A 21,957-nucleotide genomic window follows, 5' to 3' on the forward strand; every position below is an offset into this window, starting at 1 on the left:
TATTTGTATAGGGAGGGGCACACCTGCCTGCCTGCCTGCCTGCCTGCCTGCCTGCCTGCCTCGGTACACATGGAGGCCAGAGGACAACTCGATGGGGGTTTACTCTCCTTCCACCTTTACAGCAGTTCTGATGATCAATCAAGTCACTGGGTTGGCATGAATATATATATATATATATATATATATATATATATATATATATGCCTTCTTACTGCTGGGATTAAGGCATGCACTCCATGTGCAGCCACAGACACTTTTTTTCATTTAAAATGAAATATGAACACAACGAACATGTTATCACTTTCATGTTATCACACGTGGGTGGAACAGGATGAGGGCTCCCAACACGGGGGTCAAACTGCTCCACAAGAAACCCCCATTTACCAAGGAGAGGATGTTTCTTCACTGTCTCTGCTGACCTATTTCCCAAGAATCCCTTTGAGCTGTTACCGCCTCAGATACGGAGGATATAAGGCTACACACACCAGAAACACACAGGACATTAATAAACGGCACCCGGACACAGGCCTAACTGTCAAACGTCTTCACGTGTTAAGGGGTGGGAGGGACTGCTACCCGAAGAACGTCCCTCAGTGACGGTAACATTTATGGAGATCTTATATCAAAGGCACAAGGGATCAGTGCTACTGTCATCCTGCCCTGCGCAGTGGAAGAAACTTGCAGATGTAAGTATACACTGTCCCTGTCGTTAAGTTTCTCCTGGTTCTTCCTGTCGTTGAATGGTGACGTTCTGCCTCTCACCTGTCTTAGCTATCACTCACTTTGCTTTTTAAAAGAGGAGTAAAAAACGGTCGAAGAGGGTGAGAAGATGGTGAAAAACAGCCCCATTAAGACAGAGATAAAATAAAAATACAAAAACCAGATGTAATTCAATACGATAGAAACTGGGTGAAAACAGTACACGCTAACAGACAAACACAGGGTGGGAGGAGACAGGAAAGGGCAGAGGCCCACAGCCTACACCAGGAGCCTTTCCATAAACCACTGAATGGACTGGATCCGCCACTTCAGTTGAGAGCCTTCTTTGATGGTAACGGAGCAGGCGCTGACCGGCCTGGAGGCTCCACAGCCTGCTCGGAGCCCACAGATACGCGTAGGGGACATTCTTGCCTTCACACAGCAGAGGGAGGTGCAGGAGGATCTCCAGGGGCTCAGCGCCTGCTGCCATCACAGTGAACTCAGAGATGCCTCTGTTGAGGTTTGGTGGCTTCATCGGCTCCTTTCCGAAGCTGCTTGCGGTTACACCACTGCCGAACAAGGTCCAGCAGCTTCTTGGCGAGGTGGGCATCAGCGAGGGGATAGGCCTTCGGATCCACATCAGCCTCCGCATCGTGACTGCGGACGCGCCGGCCTCGCCACGACTCCATAACAGCCCACCTCAGACAGAGGAGCGGCAATCAGGAGCCAGCCACAGACACTTGTAAACAGTGTCTATCTCCTTAGAAGGTAGAGACCTGCACAGGGCTGTCACTCAAGAGGTCTGCTAACGGGCCCTGCCTCCACCATGTTGTTGGCCACCATGAACGGGGTTGTGTGGTGTCTGTAGGTCTGTTTGCCCCTGGAGAAATGTCTAGCCACGATCACGATGCCATTGATGGCAGAAACCAAGTGATTCTAAGACTGGGAAAGTTGACTCCCTCAATAAACACACGCATATACAACACACACACACACACACACACACACACACACACACACACACACACACACACACACACACACCCAACTCACCTGCCTCCAAAGGTTTGGGATGTCCATCAGTAGCAGCAGGTGCCCTCTGCTGGCCAGCCCAAGCCAGTGCCAGAAATCCATGCCCTGTGCCTGAGTCTGTGGCTCCAGCTTCTGTTTTAACAGAATTGACTTCGACTGAACCCTGTGGATCCTAAGGAAACGCTGAAGACTCCTCCGGCATTGGGCGATATCAGCTTGTTGGGCATAAGCCTGTGTAAGACTCTCAGAGAGAATCTTCCCTCAGGAGGGAGATCCTCAAGCCCCAATGACCAGTCCGAGTCCACCGGCTGCAATCTGCAAGAGGATTTTTATTGATCAGGATACACAGGTATCTGTGGGCGTCCCAGTCGATTTGGAAGACTGGCGCGCCTAACAGAGCCAGGGTGGGCTTTTTATAGTATTTTGGGGAGCAGAAGCAGGCTTACAGAAGCAGATGCATAGTTACAGGGATGTGATTGGTGGAGTAAATGAAACATACGTGTATGTTACCTATTTTGGCTATAATCATAACAATGAGTTAGTGAAAAGTACATGGTGGTCGGGTCTCCTGGGGGGTCAGGGACTGTTTCTTTTTCCCTGCCAGGTGGCCCATGGAGCAATGCCCATAATTTAGTCTGGTTTCTACATTTTGTTTTCTTTTCTGGTCTGTTTCGTCTAAATGATGGGTCAGCTTGTCCCACATATCTAAAAACTTACTTTTTACTTCTATAGTTGAGGGCCTTGGGCTTGTACAATTCCCTTTCTGGGAGGGGGTCTTTCATTCCCCCATTTTCTTTTTGTCCTTGAGTGGAATCTTCCACTCAACTTGGTTAAGGTACCTCTGTTTTTTTGTTGTTTCACCATCTGATACTGTTGTCTCAGCACAAAAGTTTGAATAACTGAAAGACTATATCTCTTATTATTCCTGTCTGATCTGTATAGAAACAACATTCTTCTTTTAGTGTAGCACACAGACTCTTTCTTTAAGGAATATCAGGTCTAATCTGGACACTATCTGAACCTATATACCAAGGTCTTTTAGAACTTTTAAACTTATATAGGTTGTGATCCCTGAGGCACAGTCCCAAGAAGTGTTAGGAGTACTAATATATGTAATATTACATCATTTGCAATAAAAATCAAGCCTATCCCTACACCTATTCCGAGGGAACCCAGGGCAAACAGGCAAACATGAAATTCTTGTTTCTAAAACACACTCCTCAAGTGAGCATTATAGCAACCTCCCAGTCACTTAAGTCTAGGGAGCTTTTTGAAGAACTGAGTGTCCCTCTAGGTCCCAGCTCTCAGCCCCAACAGCTAGTACGCTGCTGGTGAGGGCTGAGAATTGACGGCTGTCAGGGTGGTCAGCAGCACCAGGTATGGTCCTTTCCAGTGAGGCTCGAGTGTCTGGGTTCAGTGTAGCTGTAGTCTCCGACCTGGAACTGATGACATGTCTCAGGGGTCTCCGGGGCATAGGCTGCTGTCAGCTGTGAGCAGATTTCTTTCTGTATCACCTGTAGGTCTTTTAGCCTGGCATACAAATCATTATTATTATGACATGCTGGTTCAGTAACATCATCTAATATAGTCAGGGGAGCTGAGGCCCCATATAAGATCTCAAAGGGGGTAAAGCTGACTCTGGAAGGGGTATTTCTTGCTCTGAAGAGAGCAAGAGGGAAGGAGTGTCACCCAGTCTACGCCAGTCTCCATGGTCAATTTGGTCAGGGTCTCTTTTAGAGTCTTATTTATTCTCTCTATCTGTCCTGAACTTTGAGGTCTGTAGATGTAATATAATTTTTAATTGACCTCTAAATACCTGGCCACACCCTGGCTTACCTTGACAACGAAAGTAGGGCTGTTGTCTGACCAGATTACCTTGGGCACTCCAGACCTGTGGAAGATTTCTTCTAGTATCTTCTTGATGACTATTGAGGCCATCTCTTGCTTGGTGGGGAAAGCTTCTATCTATTCCCGAAGAGATATCTATAAACACTAGGAGACATTTGAAATCATATTTTCCTGGTTTTATCTTTGTGAAGTCCACTTCTCAGTAGTATCCAGGCCGTTCCCCACGGAGCCTCCTACCACAGTCAACTTTCCTGAAAACAGTTACCTTTTGGCATGGTATACATCAGTGCACTATCTGTTCCACGAGATACTTGAGACCATGGCCTCTGCCTGTAAAAATTGTAGCAGGATCTTCTTTCTCATTGAGGTGTACCAGAGTCTCTTCCTCGGCCTGGCTGGGTCATGTAGGTCCCTTAACAGAGCCAGAATCTCTTTTTTTTCTTGCCCTCAGATGTCAGCAGGCCCCTCTGCTGATGGGCTGTAGCAAAGGCATACGTACATGCTGTCCACATAGATGTTAAGTCCCTTTCTCAGCCCAAGGGCTTTGGTGAGGGGAGCGAGCTCTACCCTCTGAGTAGAGGTGCCTTCTGGTAGGGCCTGAGCCCAAATGACTCTGTTTCCATCTACCACTGCTGCCCCAGCCCATCTTTTTTCCTTCTCTAAGAAGCTGCTCCCATCTATGAACCAGATGGCATCTACCCCCTCTGTTGGCTGATCAGTCTGATCTTTATGCCACTCCTGTGCTTTAGTGAGCTCCTGTTGACAGTCATGAAGGGGGGTGTCTAGGTCGGGGTCCGGGAGCAGGGTTGCAGGGTTTAGACTCGTAGGGGCAGTCTGGAATCACAAGGAACAAGTGGGATACCCGGCCCACGCCAAGGTCCACCGTTCTTCAGGTAGTCCATGAGTATCATTTGTTGCCGGTAGTCCCCTGTACTCAAGGTCTTTTGCTGGACACTAGCCCATTTGGGCGTAGGAGCACAGAGTGTTGGGCCCCCGTATTCACAAAACAACTGGGCAGGCTTCCCTTCTATCTTAGTGCATAGCCAGCACTCTAGGACCAAGAGGCTTGCCTTCCAGGCTGCTGGAGAGGCCCCTCTTGTTCTTTCTGGGGCAGTCCCTGACCCAGTGTCCTTTTTCCTTGCGATAGGCACACTGATCTTTAGCTAGGAATTCTCTTCTGTTGCCAGGTACTGTCTTCCTAGGTTCCCTAACTACTGTGGCCAGTATATATTCCTCTCCTATCTTTTATCTCTCTTTAGCTCTCTAGCTTCTTCTTCCTTTTGTCTCTTTTCTTCCTTAGCTTCCTGCTCTTTTTACCTTCTTTCCTCTTTCTCTTCCTCAGTCTCTCTCTCATATCTTCTGCATCTTCCTCTACAGCTATTAGATGCTGTCCACTTATGTAACTACACTTACTTTCTCTGCAACTTACACTAACTCTCAGCAACTTAGCTTAACCCTTTAAATTTCTGTAACTTTCTCTCTTTATATCTTTTCCTTATCTTAGCCAGATTGGTGGGGCATTTTCCAGCCCCTCAGAGACCCACCCTTGGAGCCTGGTGGCAGACCTGGAGCACTCCCTACCTTCAGGGGTATTCAAGTCAACAGTCAGGAGTGAGGGTCTTCCATCCATGTCTGGAACATTCTTTCTGGCCTCCAGTAGGATTCCGTCTTTCCTCAGTGGTAAAGAAGACCTGTAACAGTTACTAACAAGCATCTCAAATGGGATGTGAGAAAACAAGAAGAGAATCTAGAGAATAGAGGTTCACTGAAGAGGACAAATAGCATTTAGTCATACAGCTAAACCAGGAGGACTTTTTGGGATAAAAAGGCCGTTGTAAAAATAAGCACAAGCTTTGTGTCTGTGAAACAGAACGGCAAGCAGAGAGGGAGCTGATCTGTTACCGACTATCTCTCTGGACTTAAGAACTAATAACAAAAGGATGGAGAGATGGTTAGGACCTGGGTGCTAGATGCCAAGTGGCTGACAAAAGAATTGTAACCAGTTCACCTGGGACTTTCAGGACCTCAGTAGCAGCCCTTTACCAAACTGTCTCAGTGGGCTAAAGGTCCATGGAAAAGAAAACATTAATCCTGACCTTGGCCACAGCCAAAGCCTGAATTCTAAATTTTGACTGGCAAAACAAAGTTCATCACAGTTTGTTGTAGATTCCCTCTGAAACTATCTCAGGGGCTTCTCTGTCCCCCAACCTGGGGCATTTTGACCACAGGGGCAGGAACTGGCTGCTGAGGGGATAGGATCAAAGGCACTCTCCATGTCAATGATGACTAACAGGGAAGGTTACTTAATGTTGGAGATCAACTCCTCTCTTGGAATAGGGCCAGCAGATATAGCAGGCTCCCTTAAAGAACTTCTCTTAATGAACACTCTCCTTCTGTGAGCAAGTGTTGAAGGTCTGGTCACTGAAGGCAGCAACTGGAATTATATATTATTTCAGGGCCAAAAGTCTCATAAAACAACCACTAACTCTATACCTATCTTTTTGTTGTCAAAGCCAGCCGGCCTCATCACCTTGAAACTCCTCTTATGCTGACTTGGCCAGAGCTGCGCCACTGCCCACGCGCAGCCTGCAGCTTGCTAGCAGGCCTGCATGCTTGTCACCCTCAGCCCCTACATTTTCCTACTCTGTGCTGTCCCTTCAGGCTCTTGTTAATACCTGCTTCAGACAGGGTCACTCACTAACCTGGAGTTCTTCATACACAACTGTTAACAGCAGCTAGACTAGACAAGGGGAGCAAAGGGAGGGGCATCTCTCCTTGGGGAGGAGGCTCAAGAGAGAAAGATAAAACTCCCCGGCAGAAAACAATTTTTCTCAAGCAAATTATTTCCAAGTTAAGCACCAAGAGGACCAAGTAAAACTCCTTGACAAACAAAGCAAATAGTTTCATGATTTCAAACACAGTCGTCAGTCCAAGATTTTAAACACAGTCGTCTATCCAAAGTCCAAAAACGAAACAAAAGTCAAAAAGACACTGGACAATACCACAGAAAACAACCCAGACAAACAAGACCAAGACAAAGCATCCTATAACCAATTTCCACAGATATTCAAAGAAAATTAGGACACAAAGAAGACAAACAATTCCAACAGTCAGACAGACAGACGCACCGCGCGGCTTCGGTGTCAAACTGAAACCAAAAATTCAGACAGAGGCGACGAGGGTCCAGATCCTTCAGTGGATCTGGCTCTCTCCTCTCTCCTCCAACCCAAAACCACGTATCCTTCCGATACAGGCTGAGCCCCGAAAAACCAGGCTCCAAACACCCTTGGAACGTCTTCCAGGGCTGCGGGGGAGAAGTCCGAGCTCGTCAGCTCCTTCTCTGGCCCGCCCAAATACAAACGGTCTAGACCCAAGCCAAGTAACTAAGCATTTACAGAACAAGTCACAAAGCAAGACAAGACAGGACAAGACAAATGCTGGCCAGCTTACCTCCCGGTGGATGGTCGGTGGTCTCTAGGCAGAGGATCTCCGATCCCGGACGAGCCCCCATATGTAAGACTCTCAGAGAGAATCTTCCCTCAGGAGGGAGATCCTCAAGCCCCAATGACCAGTCCGAGTCCACCGGCTGCAATCTGCAAGAGGATTTTTATTGATCAGGATACACAGGTATCTGTGGGCGTCCCAGTCGATTTGGAAGACTGGCGCGCCTAACAGAGCCAGGGTGGGCTTTTTATAGTATTTTGGGGAGCAGAAGCAGGCTTACAGAAGCAGATGCATAGTTACAGGGATGTGATTGGTGGAGTAAATGAAACATACGTGTATGTTACCTATTTTGGCTATAATCATAACAATGAGTTAGCGAAAAGTACATGGTGGTCGGGTCTCCTGGGGGGTCAGGGACTGTTTCTTTTTCCCTGCCAGGTGGCCCATGGAGCAATGCCCATAATTTAGTCTGGTTTCTACATTTTGTTTTCTTTTCTGGTCTGTTTCGTCTAAATGATGGGTCAGCTTGTCCCACATATCTAAAAACTTACTTTTTACTTCTATAGTTGAGGGCCTTGGGCTTGTACAATTCCCTTTCTGGGAGGGGGTCTTTCACCTGGGCTGCTAACTGCATCCAGACCTCTGGGACCCTAGAGACAAGGGAGGATCCTATAAGAGCTAGGATTCAAGGACTCTGCAAAAAAAACAAATGCTCAGTCCTGGCCCTCCCATCCCTAGTCTGGATACCTCACCAAACATGCATGAGAAGGACCAGAAAGGGGTAAAATATCACGCAGCAGAGGCAACTGTCCTGTTTCAAGAGACAGAGAGGGCAGCCCTAACAGCTACATTCTGTCCTCTCCCCTGTCAAATGCCAGAGTGTTGCCCACCTCTCCTGTAGGGTGCACGCGCACACTTGCCCAGGCCCCAAGGCAAGGCGGTTAAAGTCAGGAGCTTTTCCAAGGATGGGTCACACTAGAAAGTGACAGAATTGGGATCCGCTCCAAACATCAGGATGTCTCTCTCTCCTCCTGACAGCCAGACACTCAGGCACCACTCGGCCACTCAACAGCCGTTACCAAAAACCTAAGCTGGTTGCCCTCCGGCCTCAGGCACTCACCTGGTTGTCAGTTGCTAGGCAGCATGAGCTTGGTGGACCCCGCTTAGGCAGGACTGGGACATCCACAGGGTCCAGCACGGGGCCACCTGGACCGAGGTCAAGACTTGAGCTCTCCTTCCTGCCTGTTGCTGGGCCTCATGGCACTGCCCTAGGGTGACACACCACACCATGAAAGCCTGTTGGGCCTGGGTCCTCCAGCTGCCTGACAACTCCACTCTGCTGCACAGAGCTTCTCCAGTCCAGGACAAAGGCCACAAGCTGGTCCCGCGCCAGGGTCCTTGCTCTGCAGGTCTCCTGCGAGCTATCAGGCATGGCCCCCAGGTCTCTTCTCAGGCTGTCCTGGAAGTCTTCATGCTGGTCCTCGGACACTCCTGTGTCCCTCACATGGTCACACCGGGACTGGAAATGACCGTGGTGTGTGTGTGTGTGTGTGTGTGTGTGTGTGTGTGTGTGTGTGTGTGTGTGTGTGTGTGTGTGTGTGTTTATTCAAAACAACCCCTGCAGATATGTTTGTGATCCCAGCACTGAAATAGGGGGGTTTCTGAGGCTAGCCCAGGCTTGAAGACCTTGCAAGGCTGGGAATCTAACTCAGTTGGTAAAGTGCTTTCCTCACATGCACAAAGCCTGCAGTTCAATCCCTAGCACAAAGTCTGGGTTCCAATCCCTAGCGCCAAATAAACTGGGCATGGCAGCATCTGCCCAACATATCTTATATAGAGGCAGGAAGATCAAGCTATCCTTGCCTAACCACAGGGAGTGGGAGGCCAGCCTGAGCTATAGATTTCACCCCACTCTGGCCACTTTAAGAGGACTGAGGGCCTGGACCTCCTCATAGCTAAAGGAAACACCTACCTCTGTCACCTTCACTGGCCTGTGGAGGTCACAGGCCTGGCCTGCTCAGGAGGTGAACTGTGAGGCTTGTTACCAACCTGAAAAGTGACCAGAGGCTGCTGACCACCGCCTCTGGCTCAGGTCTCCACATCACCTCCTCTAGTCAGAATCCCCAGAGCTCTTCATGCCCTGGGCTCCCTGCCTTTCCCGGGTGACAAGCAGACCCCTCCTATCCCTCAAGGCCCTACCTCTGAAGTCATCTCAGCTACAGCCTGCTGCCAGTCCCTAGACACAACCTGCTGAAGAACCTGGATGCGGACTTGCCCCCACCTCTGGTACTGTTTATGGAGAAACTGCTGCCCTGGGGCCAGAGAGATGGAGAGCCACTGGGGACCCCCCAGCCTCTTCCCTGTACCCTGCTCAGCCTGCCCTTTGCCCTATACTCTATCTGCCTGGCTAAAATGCTCTTGGCCACCAGGTACTGTATTCAGGGAGCTGAGACTCTGTTTTGTTTTGTTTTTCTTGGTGCTGGGGACTGAACGCAGAATGCGGCCCTCGCTAAACCCACACTCCCCAGCGGATGGCATCCCCAGATGTTTTGTTGAAGATTTTGACAGTGCTTAGACATTAGAGGAATTCAGAGTTTTGAAAATCTAGGGGCTGGGTATATAGCTCTGTTACAAAAGCACGTGCTTTGCCTCCTGTGTATAAAGGCTTGGCTTCGATCGCCAGCATTGCACAATCCAGGCCTGGTGTCCCAGGACCTATAATCCCAGCACGTGAAAGGTGGGTGTAGGAGGATCGAGGGTTCAAAGTTACCCTCTGTCAGCTGCACAACAAACTGGAGGAGGCCACAAGAGACCCTGTTTTCAAACAAACAATAAGAAAATAAACTTTAAATCTAGATTTCCAGGGGCTGCAGAGATGGCTCTGCATAAGAGCATGTATTAGTTTTCCACAGGCCTGAGTTCCGTTCCCAGCACCCACATCAAGTGGCTTATAACTGCCTCTAACTCCAGCTTCAGGGATCTGATGCCACTAGCCTCTGTGGGCACCAGAACGAATGTCTATGGCATACATTCACACAAATACACATACGCATACACAATTAAAAAGAAAATAAATATATATATTTAAATTTAGATTCTGATTTCTCTCTTTTTAAAAAGATTTATTTTATTTATTATATATAAGTACACTGTAGCTGTCTTCACACACACCAGACAAAGTAATCAGATCCCATTACAGATGGTTGTGAGCCACCATGTGGTTGCTGGGATTTGAACTCAGGACCTCTAGAAGAGCAGCCAGTGCTCTTAACCCCTAAGCCATCTCTCCAGCTCCCAGATCTCCCTTTTAAAACCAGAAGATTTGCCGTTCATCCCTAACAGACAAGTATGGGGCTAGAGAAGCAGCTGTCTCCAGTGGGCAGGACACCAGCTGCCTAAGACGGTCAAACCTGCCTAACAGCTCACTGCTGCGACCGGTGGGCGTACAGGACATTGAAGATGGCTGCCAACGAACCAGCAAGATGATTCAATAAGTAAAAATACAGGATTAGGTTGTAAAGAGACAGGAGCTTTGGGCTGGAGAGATGGCTCAGTGGTTAAGAGCACTGTGTGCTCTTCCACAGGTCCTGAGTTCAAATCCCAGCAACTACATGGTACCTCACAGCCAACACTGGGATCTCGTGTCCTCTTCTGGTGGAGAGAGAAAGAGAGAGACAGAGACAGAGACAGAGACAGAGACAGAGACACAGAGAGACAGGAGACAGAGAGAGAGACACAGAGAGACAGGAGACAGAGAGAGAGACAGAGAGAGACAGAGAGACAGAGAGAGACAGAGAGAGAGAGACAGAGAGAGACAGAGAGAGAGACAGAGAAAGAGATAGAGAGAGAGATAGAGACAGAGAGAGATAGAGAGAGACAGAGAGAGAGAGACAGAGAGAGACAGAGAGAGGAGCTTCTGATTGGACATGCTCTACCACCTCTTCAGTCACTCACCTTGAATAAGTGGGTTCTGCAGACGCTCTGTGGTGAGACTTACCAGGACCCTCACAAAGGAACTTAGAAGTGGGTGCCTAGCCCCCCACAGAGCTTTCAGATGTAGCTCCAGCCCTAGGTGACCCCCTCACTGGGCAGTCCGTTGGGAGAGAGAGAGACAGAGGGGTCCCCTAAGCCATCTGACTCCCTCTTGCTCCATTGACACCATGAAATGCTAAAGGTCTGTGGTTTAAAAGTATAACCTGGCAATCTGAGTTTAGTCCCCTGGAGTCATGCACGTGATAGAGAGAACTGACTTCCACACGAGAGCTGCAGCACACACACAACCCACTAATTAACTAATTAATTAAGACAAAACTGTAATAGGGGCTGTAGTGTGGCTCGGTGGTAGACCAGAGCGCTGGATTCTATCCCCAGAACTGAAGTTAATTAGTTACAGAAAATGTTGGTGTTATTTGTTGCTCAGGAAGGGGTGGGCGCCTCCTGGAGATGTGACTGCAACTTGGCTGGGGTCAAACTGAGGACAAAGGATTAGGAATCTGGGAAGCTAGGGGGGTTCAACCCCTTCTTTTCCCACACAGGCTCCTCTCCCAGGCTGCTTGCTCCGCAAGCCTATTGGCATCATGGCCCTGAGAGCACCAGGACTCTGTCTTCCTCGACCTTAGGCCAGCAACACCTGGAGGCCAGGCAAGGCAAAGGTGACAGGCGAAGAGGAGGGAGGTGCTGATGCTCCGGCCCAGAGTTTGCTGTGGACTGTCTGACAGGATCCCCACAGGCACTTTGTAAAGAGAGCACAGTCTTATTCCTGGTTTACAATGGCCTAGCACAGACTGAGAGTGCTTAAGTGGCTTGTTCAAGATCCACACAGTCAAAGATGAGAAAGCAGAGACCCGCTCCTGGGTGTACCCTCCATGATCCAATCCTGGGCTCTGAGATGGGTCTGGAACTCAGAGTGTCACTAAGGAACCCTGGCCTTCTCCTCTCCCAGGTGTCCCCGCCCAGTCCTTGGCTCCCTCTGTCAGCAGGAGAGCTGGTGGCTCAGGGCCACTCGCACCAGTCCCTGGCCTCGCTCCTGGACTCTCCTGCACTGTCCACGAGTGCGTCAGCCGCTGCCTGCACAGACCCATCACAGCCCCGACGCTCTGATCCAGGCTCAGTGAGCAACTAGGTCTTCCCAGGCTCCTTGAGCTGCAGTCCAGTGGCTCCAGCTGAGGAGAGCGCTGGGGAGGAAGAGAAATATCCACTCTGAGCACAGCCATTGGCCCAGTTTCACCTCTTCCTTCCCTCCCTCAGCAACAGGTATGGCTTGGATGGATCTTTTCCCGGCTCTGATGAACAGAATAGAGGGGTCTGGGGCCCTTCCAAAGGACACAATGGCAGGTGACAGGACTATAAAAGGGCCCTCAACCTCCAATGCCCAGAGCTCAGCCATTGGGGTTGGTGCTGTAATCCATTTTACAGATAGGAAAGCAGAGGCACAGAGAAGTTAGTTAACTTGCCCCAAATCACACAGCCAGAGACACAAAGCAAAGGGATGTAGGCAGTCCCCTCTCAAGCTCTGCCCTATGAGAGCTTCCGGAGAGAAACAGACACAGCAGAGGCAGAGTGCCTTGCCCTGCTCCCACCCCTCACAGCAGGAAAGAGCATGAGATTCTGGGGGCCATGCTGACTGGGGTGTGAGCAGGGAGCCTCCTGAATATGCGGGCTCCACAGGGCTGCTGCTGGAAAGACGAAGTGATGAAGTGATGGGTCAGAGGAACTGTCAAGAGGCAATGACTCTACTACACAATGGAAAATGGGGTTCCCCCTTCCTGGGCATAGTTCCTGCTCCACCACCTGAATGTTCCCAGGATCCCCACCAGGAAGGTCTCCAGGAGGATAGGGGCCCTAGGAAGTAGGGAGGAGAGACGAATCCTGCATCTCTCACCTCCACCCCACTCCAGCCCCTCACCTTCTCCAGCGCCCCTCCTGAAGTTCTGCAGTCCAGCCAGGCCTCCCATCTTGGGCTACTGCCCTGTGCCTCCAGGGGTAACCTGGCCTTCATGTCGCTTGAGGGAGGGTCTGGACCCCAGACCCTCAAGTGCCACTGGCTCAGGATGTGCTGCAGAACCCGCTTCTGCATGCCCTGAAAGGAGGAGCTGGGGGAGGGAGCTGGGTGAGTCCCTGGGATTCATAGCACCCACGATGGTGACAGGCCTGCTGTGAGAGAGCCCAGCTGGCTGACTGTAGCCAGTGTAAACCAAGGGATCGTTCGGAGCTTCAGGAAATAACGATGCCATCTATAGCTCAGTGGTGGACACTTGCTTAGTGTGGATGAGTCTGAGGACCTGATGCTCAGCCCCACGAAAGACACAGGCGAGCCACTCTGCCCTCCACTCAGGAAGCTGAGGCAGGAGGATTGCCAAGAGTGTGTAGCCATCCTGAACTATGGGCCACTATGCTTGCTAGAACGGGATTCTTTTTTTTTTTTTTTTTTTTTTTTTTTGGTTCTTTTTTTCGGAGCTGGGGACCGAACCCAGGGCCTTGCGCTTCCTAGGCAAGCGCTCTACCACTGAGCTAAATCCCCAGCCCCTAGAACGGGATTCTTAACCCGCAAACTACTGGCTTATTCTCCAAGACAGCCTACTTTAGAAGCTGACCTCTGATGACCCCAGCCTCCTCAGAGCCCACAATCAGCTGGGTCTCAGAGTCCTTGTGAAGGCGGCTGGGAGAAAGTGGCCCCAGAAGCTTTCTGCTTGGTCACTGTCTCAGGGTCCCACGGCCACCTCCCAGGGCCTGATAACTGCTAGCCACACAATGTATCGTATCAGGCCTCCCGTCAAGGTCATGGGAAGGCTAAGGAATGCTGAGCGGGCTCTAAAGGACTCGGATTATGTACCCACCATGCCCCCGGCTGACCCTGGGTCATCAGCTTCTGGACGCTTACACAGCTTGCTGGTGTTGGTAGAGTCGTGTCCTCCAGAGCAGCAGGGCCCGGTACAGGGCCAACTTCTGGCACATTTCCCACAGGGAGCACAGATCTGGCCCCTTGTATGGCTGTTGGACCTGGGCCTCTGTCTCCAGGCCAGGGACCATGGAAGTTCCTGGGACTAAGCTGCTGAGAACCTCGTTCCCTGGGGAAGAAGGCAGGAGGTGGTTAAGTTCCTTGTCACAAACATACGGCTGCAGCCTAAGGACTCCTGGGCCTCCCCATCATGGGCACTGCCTTCCTGTGTCCTCCACAGCTCCCCGCAAGGTTGCCTCAAGACCCCACCTTCCCCAGCTGAGGAAGAGGCTGTATGTGTCTTACCACACAACAGAGGCTTTCCAGGCAGAATGTGTGATGGATGACTCAGGGTTAAGCCAGAATAGTCCCCTACCCAGAACAGCTTACATGGAGACAGGGATACAGCCTAGCCAAGGTTTGCTCCCTCCGGGAACTCCTCCCAGACCTCTGGTACTAGCAAGGTTCCTCCCACCCATAAAAGGCCCAGCTCAGCAAAGTCCTCTCTTAGCTGATGGGGGCTCTGGTTGGAGGGAAGTTTTGCCACAGGCTCACCTGCCTTCTGCCAGTAGAGGGCCAACTGAGTCACCTCCGTCACATCTGAGCCCTGGAGCTTCATCTCCACCCACCGTCCCAGGCATACCCTTAAGGTCCTCACTCTTCGGTGGGCCAGATGTCTTCTGCACTGGGCCCCTCTTTGCACGAACCGTAGCCAGGCCCTAAAGCACCTACAGCGTGGAGGGGAACGGCCCTTGGCAGCAGCAGCGGCGGCCACCTGCCCCTGACACGCTCACACTTGGAGAGCCCCAGCCTTCACCTTTCTGAGCCTCCATTTCTCATCTATAAGGTGGAAGGCTGTGAGAGACTGAGCATGATGCCTGTCTTCTCAGGCCTCAAATGTCATCCCTGAGTGCCTGGAGGACCCCGGCATCCTCCCGTCTTGCCTCCCACACCCACCCTTGCCCCACTCATTCTGCTGGCTCTGACTCAGCGACCACTGGCACCTTTCTTCTTGAGTCCAATCGGGTTAAGCACCTGCTCAGCCTCCTGGGGCGTCTCCTCTGTTCCTAAAAACTCAGCTCCTCCCCATGGCCCCCCAGGGTAGGTGGGACCTGACCCCAAACACCTTTTCCTCTCATCTCGGACCGGTTTTTCTCCTTAATGTATTTGGTCTTCCTAGCTTGCCTAAGATGACCTTGAATTCCTGGATCCACTCAATCCCCCTGCCTCCACCTCCTGAGTAGCCGGGACTGTGAACTTTTACTTTTACACTGGCTCCTGGGGTCATTAGGCTCCTGCTGAGGCCTCTGCACACTCTGTTTCCTTCGTGTGGTACCCAAGTCCCTCCATGATCCTACAGGTCATGAAGGTTTGGGTCATCCCTCATGTCATCCCTCAAGTCACTCACCGTGTCTAGGTCGTTAGGTCACTGCCAGCATTAAAAGTTACTGTTGGGGCGAGCGATCGACATGAGGGTGTGGAATTTAAAAGCCCACAGGCGTATAGGAGCGGGAAGGATGGCTCAGTGGTTAAGAACACTGGCTGCTCTGGTGGAGGACCCAGGTTCGGTTACCGGCGCTCACATCTGTGAAGCGCACAAACCACCTGTAACTTCCCTCCCCTGGGATCCACTGCCTTCTTCTGGACTCTCTGGGAACCTGCATGCGCATGGTGTACGTACAACCATCCAAGTACACACACATAAATAAGTATAAAACATAAATAAATAAAACAGCATTATATTGGCTGGTAACTCGACGGTTTAGGCAGGCCTAGACTGTCCTTTTTTTATATAATTATAAATGGTGTCATGGTGTCATGACTGGTGTGTTTTTGTCCAACCTTTTGTCCTCATCCTGGTTCTAGGTGCTGGTAGGCAGGGGCAGAGGCAGCAGCAGGGCAGAGGGCAGTGGGTGGGGGGAAGCAGGCTACCAGCTGCCTAAGGCCACATTGCCCAGTTTTGGTGTCCAAGCTTACTGTCCCTTACTTGTCCCTGCATCTCCAGGCAAGATCTGTGGCTGCTTTTCTTTCCAAGGAAAGGCTCCCCCTAGGAGCAAGGAATGTTGGCGCAGCCTGGGTATGAGCTTGCTCCAGTTTCTGCTGCAAAGTGACACATCTCCACTGGGTCAAAAGACAAGGGGCAAAAGGATGGTGGCTGAGGCTTGGAATGAGGCTCCCAAGAGAGCAACAGGGAGGGGCAGCTGGGAGTCACAACTGTATACCAAAGTTCTGGCCAGAACCACAAGGCCACCCCATTTCCTTGGGAATGAATGAATGAAAGAATCCCAAGAGAGAGTTCCGTTGGAGCCAAACCTTCCACCCTCCCTTACCCAGTACCCAGGGAGGAAGACCCACACATCCTCTCAGCCCAAGCTGGCAAATATCCAACAAAAACTAGCAGACAAGGGGTTGGAGAGATCAACCTGGGCCCAGCAGGCACCCCCTCTCAGTAGAAGTGGTCTCCTCAGACATACCAGAGCCATGTCATTCCACCCAAACCACAACCTGGAGAACCCAGACCTCTCGGAAGCTCCAGGCTAGAAGAGCCTTCGCATGCTGACCCCAAGCTGCCTCCAGCCGGGTCTCCTGGAGCCATGGGGCCCAACGCAGTTCTCTGGGGCTCTCTCCAATCAGCTGCCTATGTCTCATAGCTGTGGCCTTAGCCACTGCCTGGAGTCTCTGTGACAAGTACCTCCAGACTCTGAAACTTTTGGACAGCAGCTTCCAGCTGGGGACAAAAACAGGACTGATGAGGGGGCTAGGCCCAATGCTCAGCTCCCCCAGAACGCCATTCTTGTAACTTTCCCAGTAATCATGAAGGTGATGCACCCTTCCATAGCAGAAAACCCAAAGAACTCTCTTGTAGATGCCCTGGACTCCCGGAGGGCAAAAGGCTCCCACAGAGAGGATAATTTCCCCACTACACTGATGTGTACAGTTCCCGGTGATCCAAACTCATAGTTCTTGGGCCCTGGAGGCCCCTGACTACCCATGAGGGACAGTGTGAAGACAGTTCTATCCCCTTGAAATCCTGCCAAGGCTCTGCCATCAGAGGTCTAATTTCATCAAGTCCCTATGATACAGGCAGATGGGTTAGACGCTTAAGTGGCCCCACTCTACCCCAACTCCCACACAGCAGGGCCTCACCAAGCAGCCTGGGAGTCCAGGGTCACAGTGCTTTGAGCCTTATCCTACAGAAACAAAAGCCACCACGACAGTTCTCAGGCCAAGGAGTAGGAGTGACAACTTCAGCCAAGCCCATCTTCTGGGAGTGTCCCGCCCCACAGCCTCCCTAGGCCTGTACCTGCAGAGTGCTGTGAGCCGGGGCTGTATTTGACAGGCAGGAGGCCGTCCTCTCCCCATCCCTGCCTGTTTGTCCCTGTGGGGTCTTCTCTCTTCCTGCTTTGCCAGGCTGGACACTGAAGACCCTTGTAGATTCAAGTCTGGTCTCTTTGCTGCCCGCCTCAAGGGTGACACTGAAGTGCCCTCTGTGCCTCTTGTTACATAGAAAGCCTCGGGGACCCCTCTCTCTTGTCCCAAGGTGCCGGGTAGGTAGAACCTCCTGGTCTGAGTCAGAGAGAACCCCAGCCAGTGTTCCCAGAGTGGTCTCACGTGACAGGGGCTTATATATAGGGGACTCAGAGAGTCTAGCTTGGACCCCCAGAGTCTCCAGGAAGCTTATACATTCCCTAGAGTGGCTGGGCCAAGGTTGGGCAGGAGTTGACTGGTTACCACGGGTGTGGGGTCCACTCTGGGTAAGGCCTGGGTGCTCCCAGGATATCTGGTTCCCTAAACTGGTGGCCTCAGGTTCTAGGTGTTGGATGGAGTCCAGCAGCCAGTCGGCAGTACTGCAGGAGGAAGGGGATGAAGCCTGAGACTGACTGTGGGCAGAGATAGACAGATCCTCCAAGGTGAGAGGTTCCCCCACAAGCCTGGGGGCCCAGCTCCCTGAGCCACACCAGGACCTGGGACCAGGCCATGTGCACCCATCAAGAGGTGCCAAGCCCCCAGGGAGACTCAAGAAGGTGTCTGCGACCTGGAGTGTCTGCTTCTGGTGGGAGGATGGGCCAGTTGGTGGCAGGCAGCTGTTTTGCAGATGAGGGCTAGTGGTCCCTCGGAAGCACAGGTTACTCTGCTGTACAGAAGGCTCTCGGGTCCTCCCCTGGGACCTCCCTGTTGGCAGCTGTAGATTACTCTGTTGCCAGAGCCCTGTGTCACCTAGTCGGCCAGCAGTGTCCTTCAGGGCAAGGGCCAGGCGGGGACGTGGGCTGGCTAGGTTACTTTGGACTTGGTAGGGCTTCTGGCATAGCACTGAGTCTTGGGAGTGTGTGGTGACCTGGCCCATGGGCATCCTCTGGCCTCCTCCAATCCCAGGCTGATGTCCAGGTTTCTTCAGGGTCTCTTCAGCTCTATAAGAACAGAGACAGCCACACCCTGGGGCACGAACCCGGTGATATCTTCTCAGGTAAGACAAGCGGGTATCCTGGCCCCAGAGCTGAGGAGTGGCAGGACTCTCGGTAGGAGGAGTCAGGACTCCTAGAAGCTCACCCTCCAGAGACTCCGGCCCAGAGACTTACATTCCTAAGGCCCCTATTCTACAGGAACTCCACCCTTCAGAGGTAGGTGCCCTCCCAAGACCCTTCCCTTTGGCACCTCTCCCTCCTGAGGTCCCACGTTTCCATCCTTCTAAAGAGCTCCCCCTTGGGGTGGTTGATGCTATACCAATCAAGCCAGCCTAAGTAAGGAAGCAAACCTCTAGAGATACAAAGGTGCTAGGTGGCTGACTGGAGAGGACCCGCAGCCACAGCCTAACCAGGCTCAGCGAGCTTCTTACCTGGCCTCAGAACAGCCACAGTCTTTGGGGGTACATTTTCCTTATATCCAGTGACAGGTCTTGGTTCCATGGGTTTTGGAACATCTGTGCATTCAGTTAGATGGGTTGGGCTGAGGTGTAGCTCAGGGTGTAGCACTGACCTGCACACCTGAGGCCCTGGCTTAGATTCTCAGCATAGGAACAGAGAAAGGGCACTTTCTGTGGAGAAAGAACAAGATGACTTGGCTACAGGGCCCTGTTCCCTCTAACACCCTTGGGTCACATCCTCAGCTATTCTGGACACAGTTCCTCTCTGCATGGGCCTCTTGGGGGGTCTCTGCTCACTGCCCCACATAGCTTTTCCCCTTTCTGTTGTAATATTTTCTTCTCTTTTTCTGTTTGTTTTGGTTTTTTGAGGCAATGACAATGTGACCCTCGTCGTCCTGGAACTCACTATGTAGACCAGGCTTGCCTCAAACTCATAAAAGTTTACCCACCACTGCCCCCCAAGTGCTTGGATTAAAGGCATGCACCACCATGACCACCTAAGGATATCAGATCCCTAGAAACTGGAGTTACAGATGGTTATGAGCCGGCCTGCAGGAGCTGGGAACCAAACCTGGGGCCTGGGTTAGGGGCAACAGAGTGCTCCTAAACACTGAGTTATATCTCTCCAGTCTCTTTTCTGTTTTGAGAGATTCTCTATGTAGACCAGGCTGTCCCTGAACTCACTATGTATAGCCAAGGATGATACTGAACTCCACTTCCCAAATTCTCGGATTACAGGCTGTGACCCCATGCCTACCTTGTGCAGCGCTGGAGTTCAAACCCAGTGCTTTCTTTGTGCTAGATAAGCACACTAAAAACTGAGTTCCAACACCAGCCTTTTTAGTTTACTATTTTCTCTCTCCCTCCCTCCTTTCCTTACTCCCTCCCTCTTTGCCTCCCTCCCGCCTTTAAGTCCTGCCTCAAACATCATAGTAAGCGCTTCTACCATCAGTTGCAGCATGCTACCCACCCTTACCCTCTGTGCCCTGCATGAGCTCCACCTGGCATGTGCCATTACTGTGTCTACTGAAGATATGATGGTTTCGTACGCATACAACGTACAGAATAGCCTGCCACATGGCTGGGGCTTAAACACGTGTTGAGTGACTGAACTACTGCTAAACACCAGCTCAGCCATTAGAGGCATTCTGCACCGCGGTCAGTCTTAAGATTGAGCTTACTGGTTCTAGAAAGAATATTGAGGCTTGGAAAGGCCACCGGCCCGTTGCTCAGCCCAGAGAAGGGGCTGTTTTTTTAAGGATGGGCGGTCTCCCTTGCCTCTCCCGAATTAAGTCCAGCCCTCTCATGCCCACGCCTACATAAAGACACTTAGACCTCCCTTTTCCCACCATGGAACCCGGGGCCAGTTTCCTGCCTTTCAGGACCTGTTCTCACATGCTTCAGTCTTCCTTGGGACCTTTCCTTTGACCAATCAGGTTTGGGGGACCGCTAACGTTTAGGATAAGTGTGAGGTTAAAGAATTTCAAACACAAGCGCGTGCTCGCCTAGCTCCGCCCCGTCCCCAGTGTGCCTTGCGCGTTCCCAAGTAAAAGTTGCAGAGGTCTGCGCATGCGTAGGTCCGAATGCTTGAACCTCACTGGTCTTTGCTGAGTTTTAGTCCCAGGATCTGCATCTCAGTTACAAGGCGTGTGCCAGCCGACAGACTCCCTCTCCACCCCCATTGTCTATGGTCTCCAGGCCTCAGGTCTCCCCAGAAGTAGATGGACATCACCCAGTCTTTTCCTTGCATACTTTGATGTTGGGCTGTTCACACCTCCCTCCAAACCTCACACAATTCCCACATTACAAGCCTTTGCCGGGGTTGTTCGATGGTGCACCCTGCCGTGGGTGCTTTTCTTGTGACACCCGTAGGAAGACGAAAGAGCCTGGGCTCAAGTCACAAGGTTTGTGCTGGTGGGTGGTTTTAGCCAAATCCCAAACCTGTGACACCCCAAGTCTACCCCCCACCCATTTTTAAAAGTGGTGCTGGGGATTGAACCCACAACCTGTGCATTCTAGACAAAATCTTTCCCACTGAGTTCGATCTCTAGCCTTCCTCCTACCTCTTTCTTTGAAGTCTGTGTCAAGCCAGTGTGTGATAGCCCTCTGGAGGCAGAGTCAGGCAGATCTGTGTTGAGCTCCAGGCTAGCCTGATCTACATAAGTGAGTTCCAGGCAGGCCAGCACTACATAGTGAGCCAGCTCTCAAAAACAAGTAAATTTAAAAAAAAAAAAAAATCCTTGTCGAATATCTTCTTAAACCTGGTAGATGGAACCTTCGGCCACCTTTCTACAGCCTCAGCTTGTAAACCGCACTGAATCTTATGTCTTCTGAGAGAGTCCTTCAAACCTGTCTTGCAGGCTACCTGTCCTCAGTCTGCTGCATTGAATTTCAGCTTTAAGCCGTATTCGTCATCTGTAGAATGGTTGCCACCTTGTAAAATCCCCAGGCCTCTGTAAAGCACATTCCAGCTCGGAGACCAGCTCTATGGGTTCTCTTGTCTGAGGCTCCTCTGTCCAAGTTGCCATGTCCCCAGATCTGTTTCATTTTGGGAAGCTAGGGAACCATACATTCCCTGGTACTGTGTGTGTTGAGGGGGTGTAGAGTCCTCCAACAGACTGACTCCCTTTCAGATTCTGAATCATAGGCAATTCTATTCTGTAAAGAATTAAAATGAAGTCCATTTTCAAAGGCACCGGGGCAGGAAAGTGCTTAGCTCTCTCTCCAGGTTCAGATCTGGGCTTCTGAGATCCGGTCTCAGAGAGAACGATGGACGGTTAGAACCATCCATCGATTCTGTAGATGGTCTCTGGCTCACATATGAGCTTCGCAGAACAAAGCCTCAGAGGATACTTCCAGCCTTCTGATATTGCATAGAGGTGCCCCAGGATGTTTACACGATTGATAAATGATAGGTATCTAATGGGCAGGCTGCTCATCCTTTTCCTTGTGATTAATCACACAGCAATACACACAACAAGCTTGAACATTTATTGACCATTGAGGTCCCACTATTCTCAACCTTCACTACGAGTCCCTGAGTGGTGCATGATTCTTATCCTCTTTAATTTACATGTTTACCTTGTGTGTGTGTTTGCCCACACACACATACATGTGCCAAGTGTCATGGCGTTCA

At 51.1% G+C, this 21,957-nt stretch overlaps 1 protein-coding gene and 1 pseudogene across 6 annotated transcripts; both read right to left on the bottom strand.

Moving 5' to 3' along the window:
- Window positions 1–865: 865 nt before the first annotated feature.
- LOC103692509 (NHP2-like protein 1 pseudogene) lies at window positions 866–1,910 on the bottom strand (annotated as a pseudogene).
- A 130-nt stretch (window positions 1,911–2,040) lies between these two features.
- C5h1orf167 (similar to human chromosome 1 open reading frame 167) lies at window positions 2,041–20,337 on the bottom strand. Of its 6 annotated transcripts, none has more exons than XR_010066727.1 (11): window positions 20,217–20,319; window positions 18,795–18,992; window positions 17,265–18,369; window positions 17,108–17,151; window positions 16,481–16,688; window positions 15,948–16,081; window positions 14,516–14,688; window positions 13,904–14,090; window positions 12,929–13,115; window positions 7,030–12,197; window positions 2,041–3,261 (listed from the first exon to the last, which is right to left on the bottom strand). XR_010066727.1 is itself a non-coding variant. In XM_008764315.4 (10 exons), exons 3-10 carry the CDS (start codon window positions 18,309–18,311, stop codon window positions 11,925–11,927), a joined length of 2,232 nt encoding a protein of 743 aa, XP_008762537.1. In that variant the 5' UTR covers window positions 18,312–18,369; window positions 18,795–18,992; window positions 20,207–20,337; the 3' UTR covers window positions 2,041–11,924. The 6 variants fall into 6 exon arrangements, 4 of the variants coding, with proteins under 4 accessions (XP_008762537.1, XP_006239481.1, XP_006239482.1 ...); XR_010066726.1 differs by having other exon boundaries at window positions 2,041–3,723; window positions 3,845–12,197; XM_008764315.4 differs by having other exon boundaries at window positions 2,041–12,197; window positions 15,948–16,060; window positions 20,207–20,337.
- Between the last annotated feature and the right edge of the window lie 1,620 nt (window positions 20,338–21,957).

The sequence above is a fragment of the Rattus norvegicus genome, chromosome 5 (assembly GCF_036323735.1).
Source record: "Rattus norvegicus strain BN/NHsdMcwi chromosome 5, GRCr8, whole genome shotgun sequence".
NCBI lineage: Eukaryota > Metazoa > Chordata > Mammalia > Rodentia > Muridae > Rattus > Rattus norvegicus.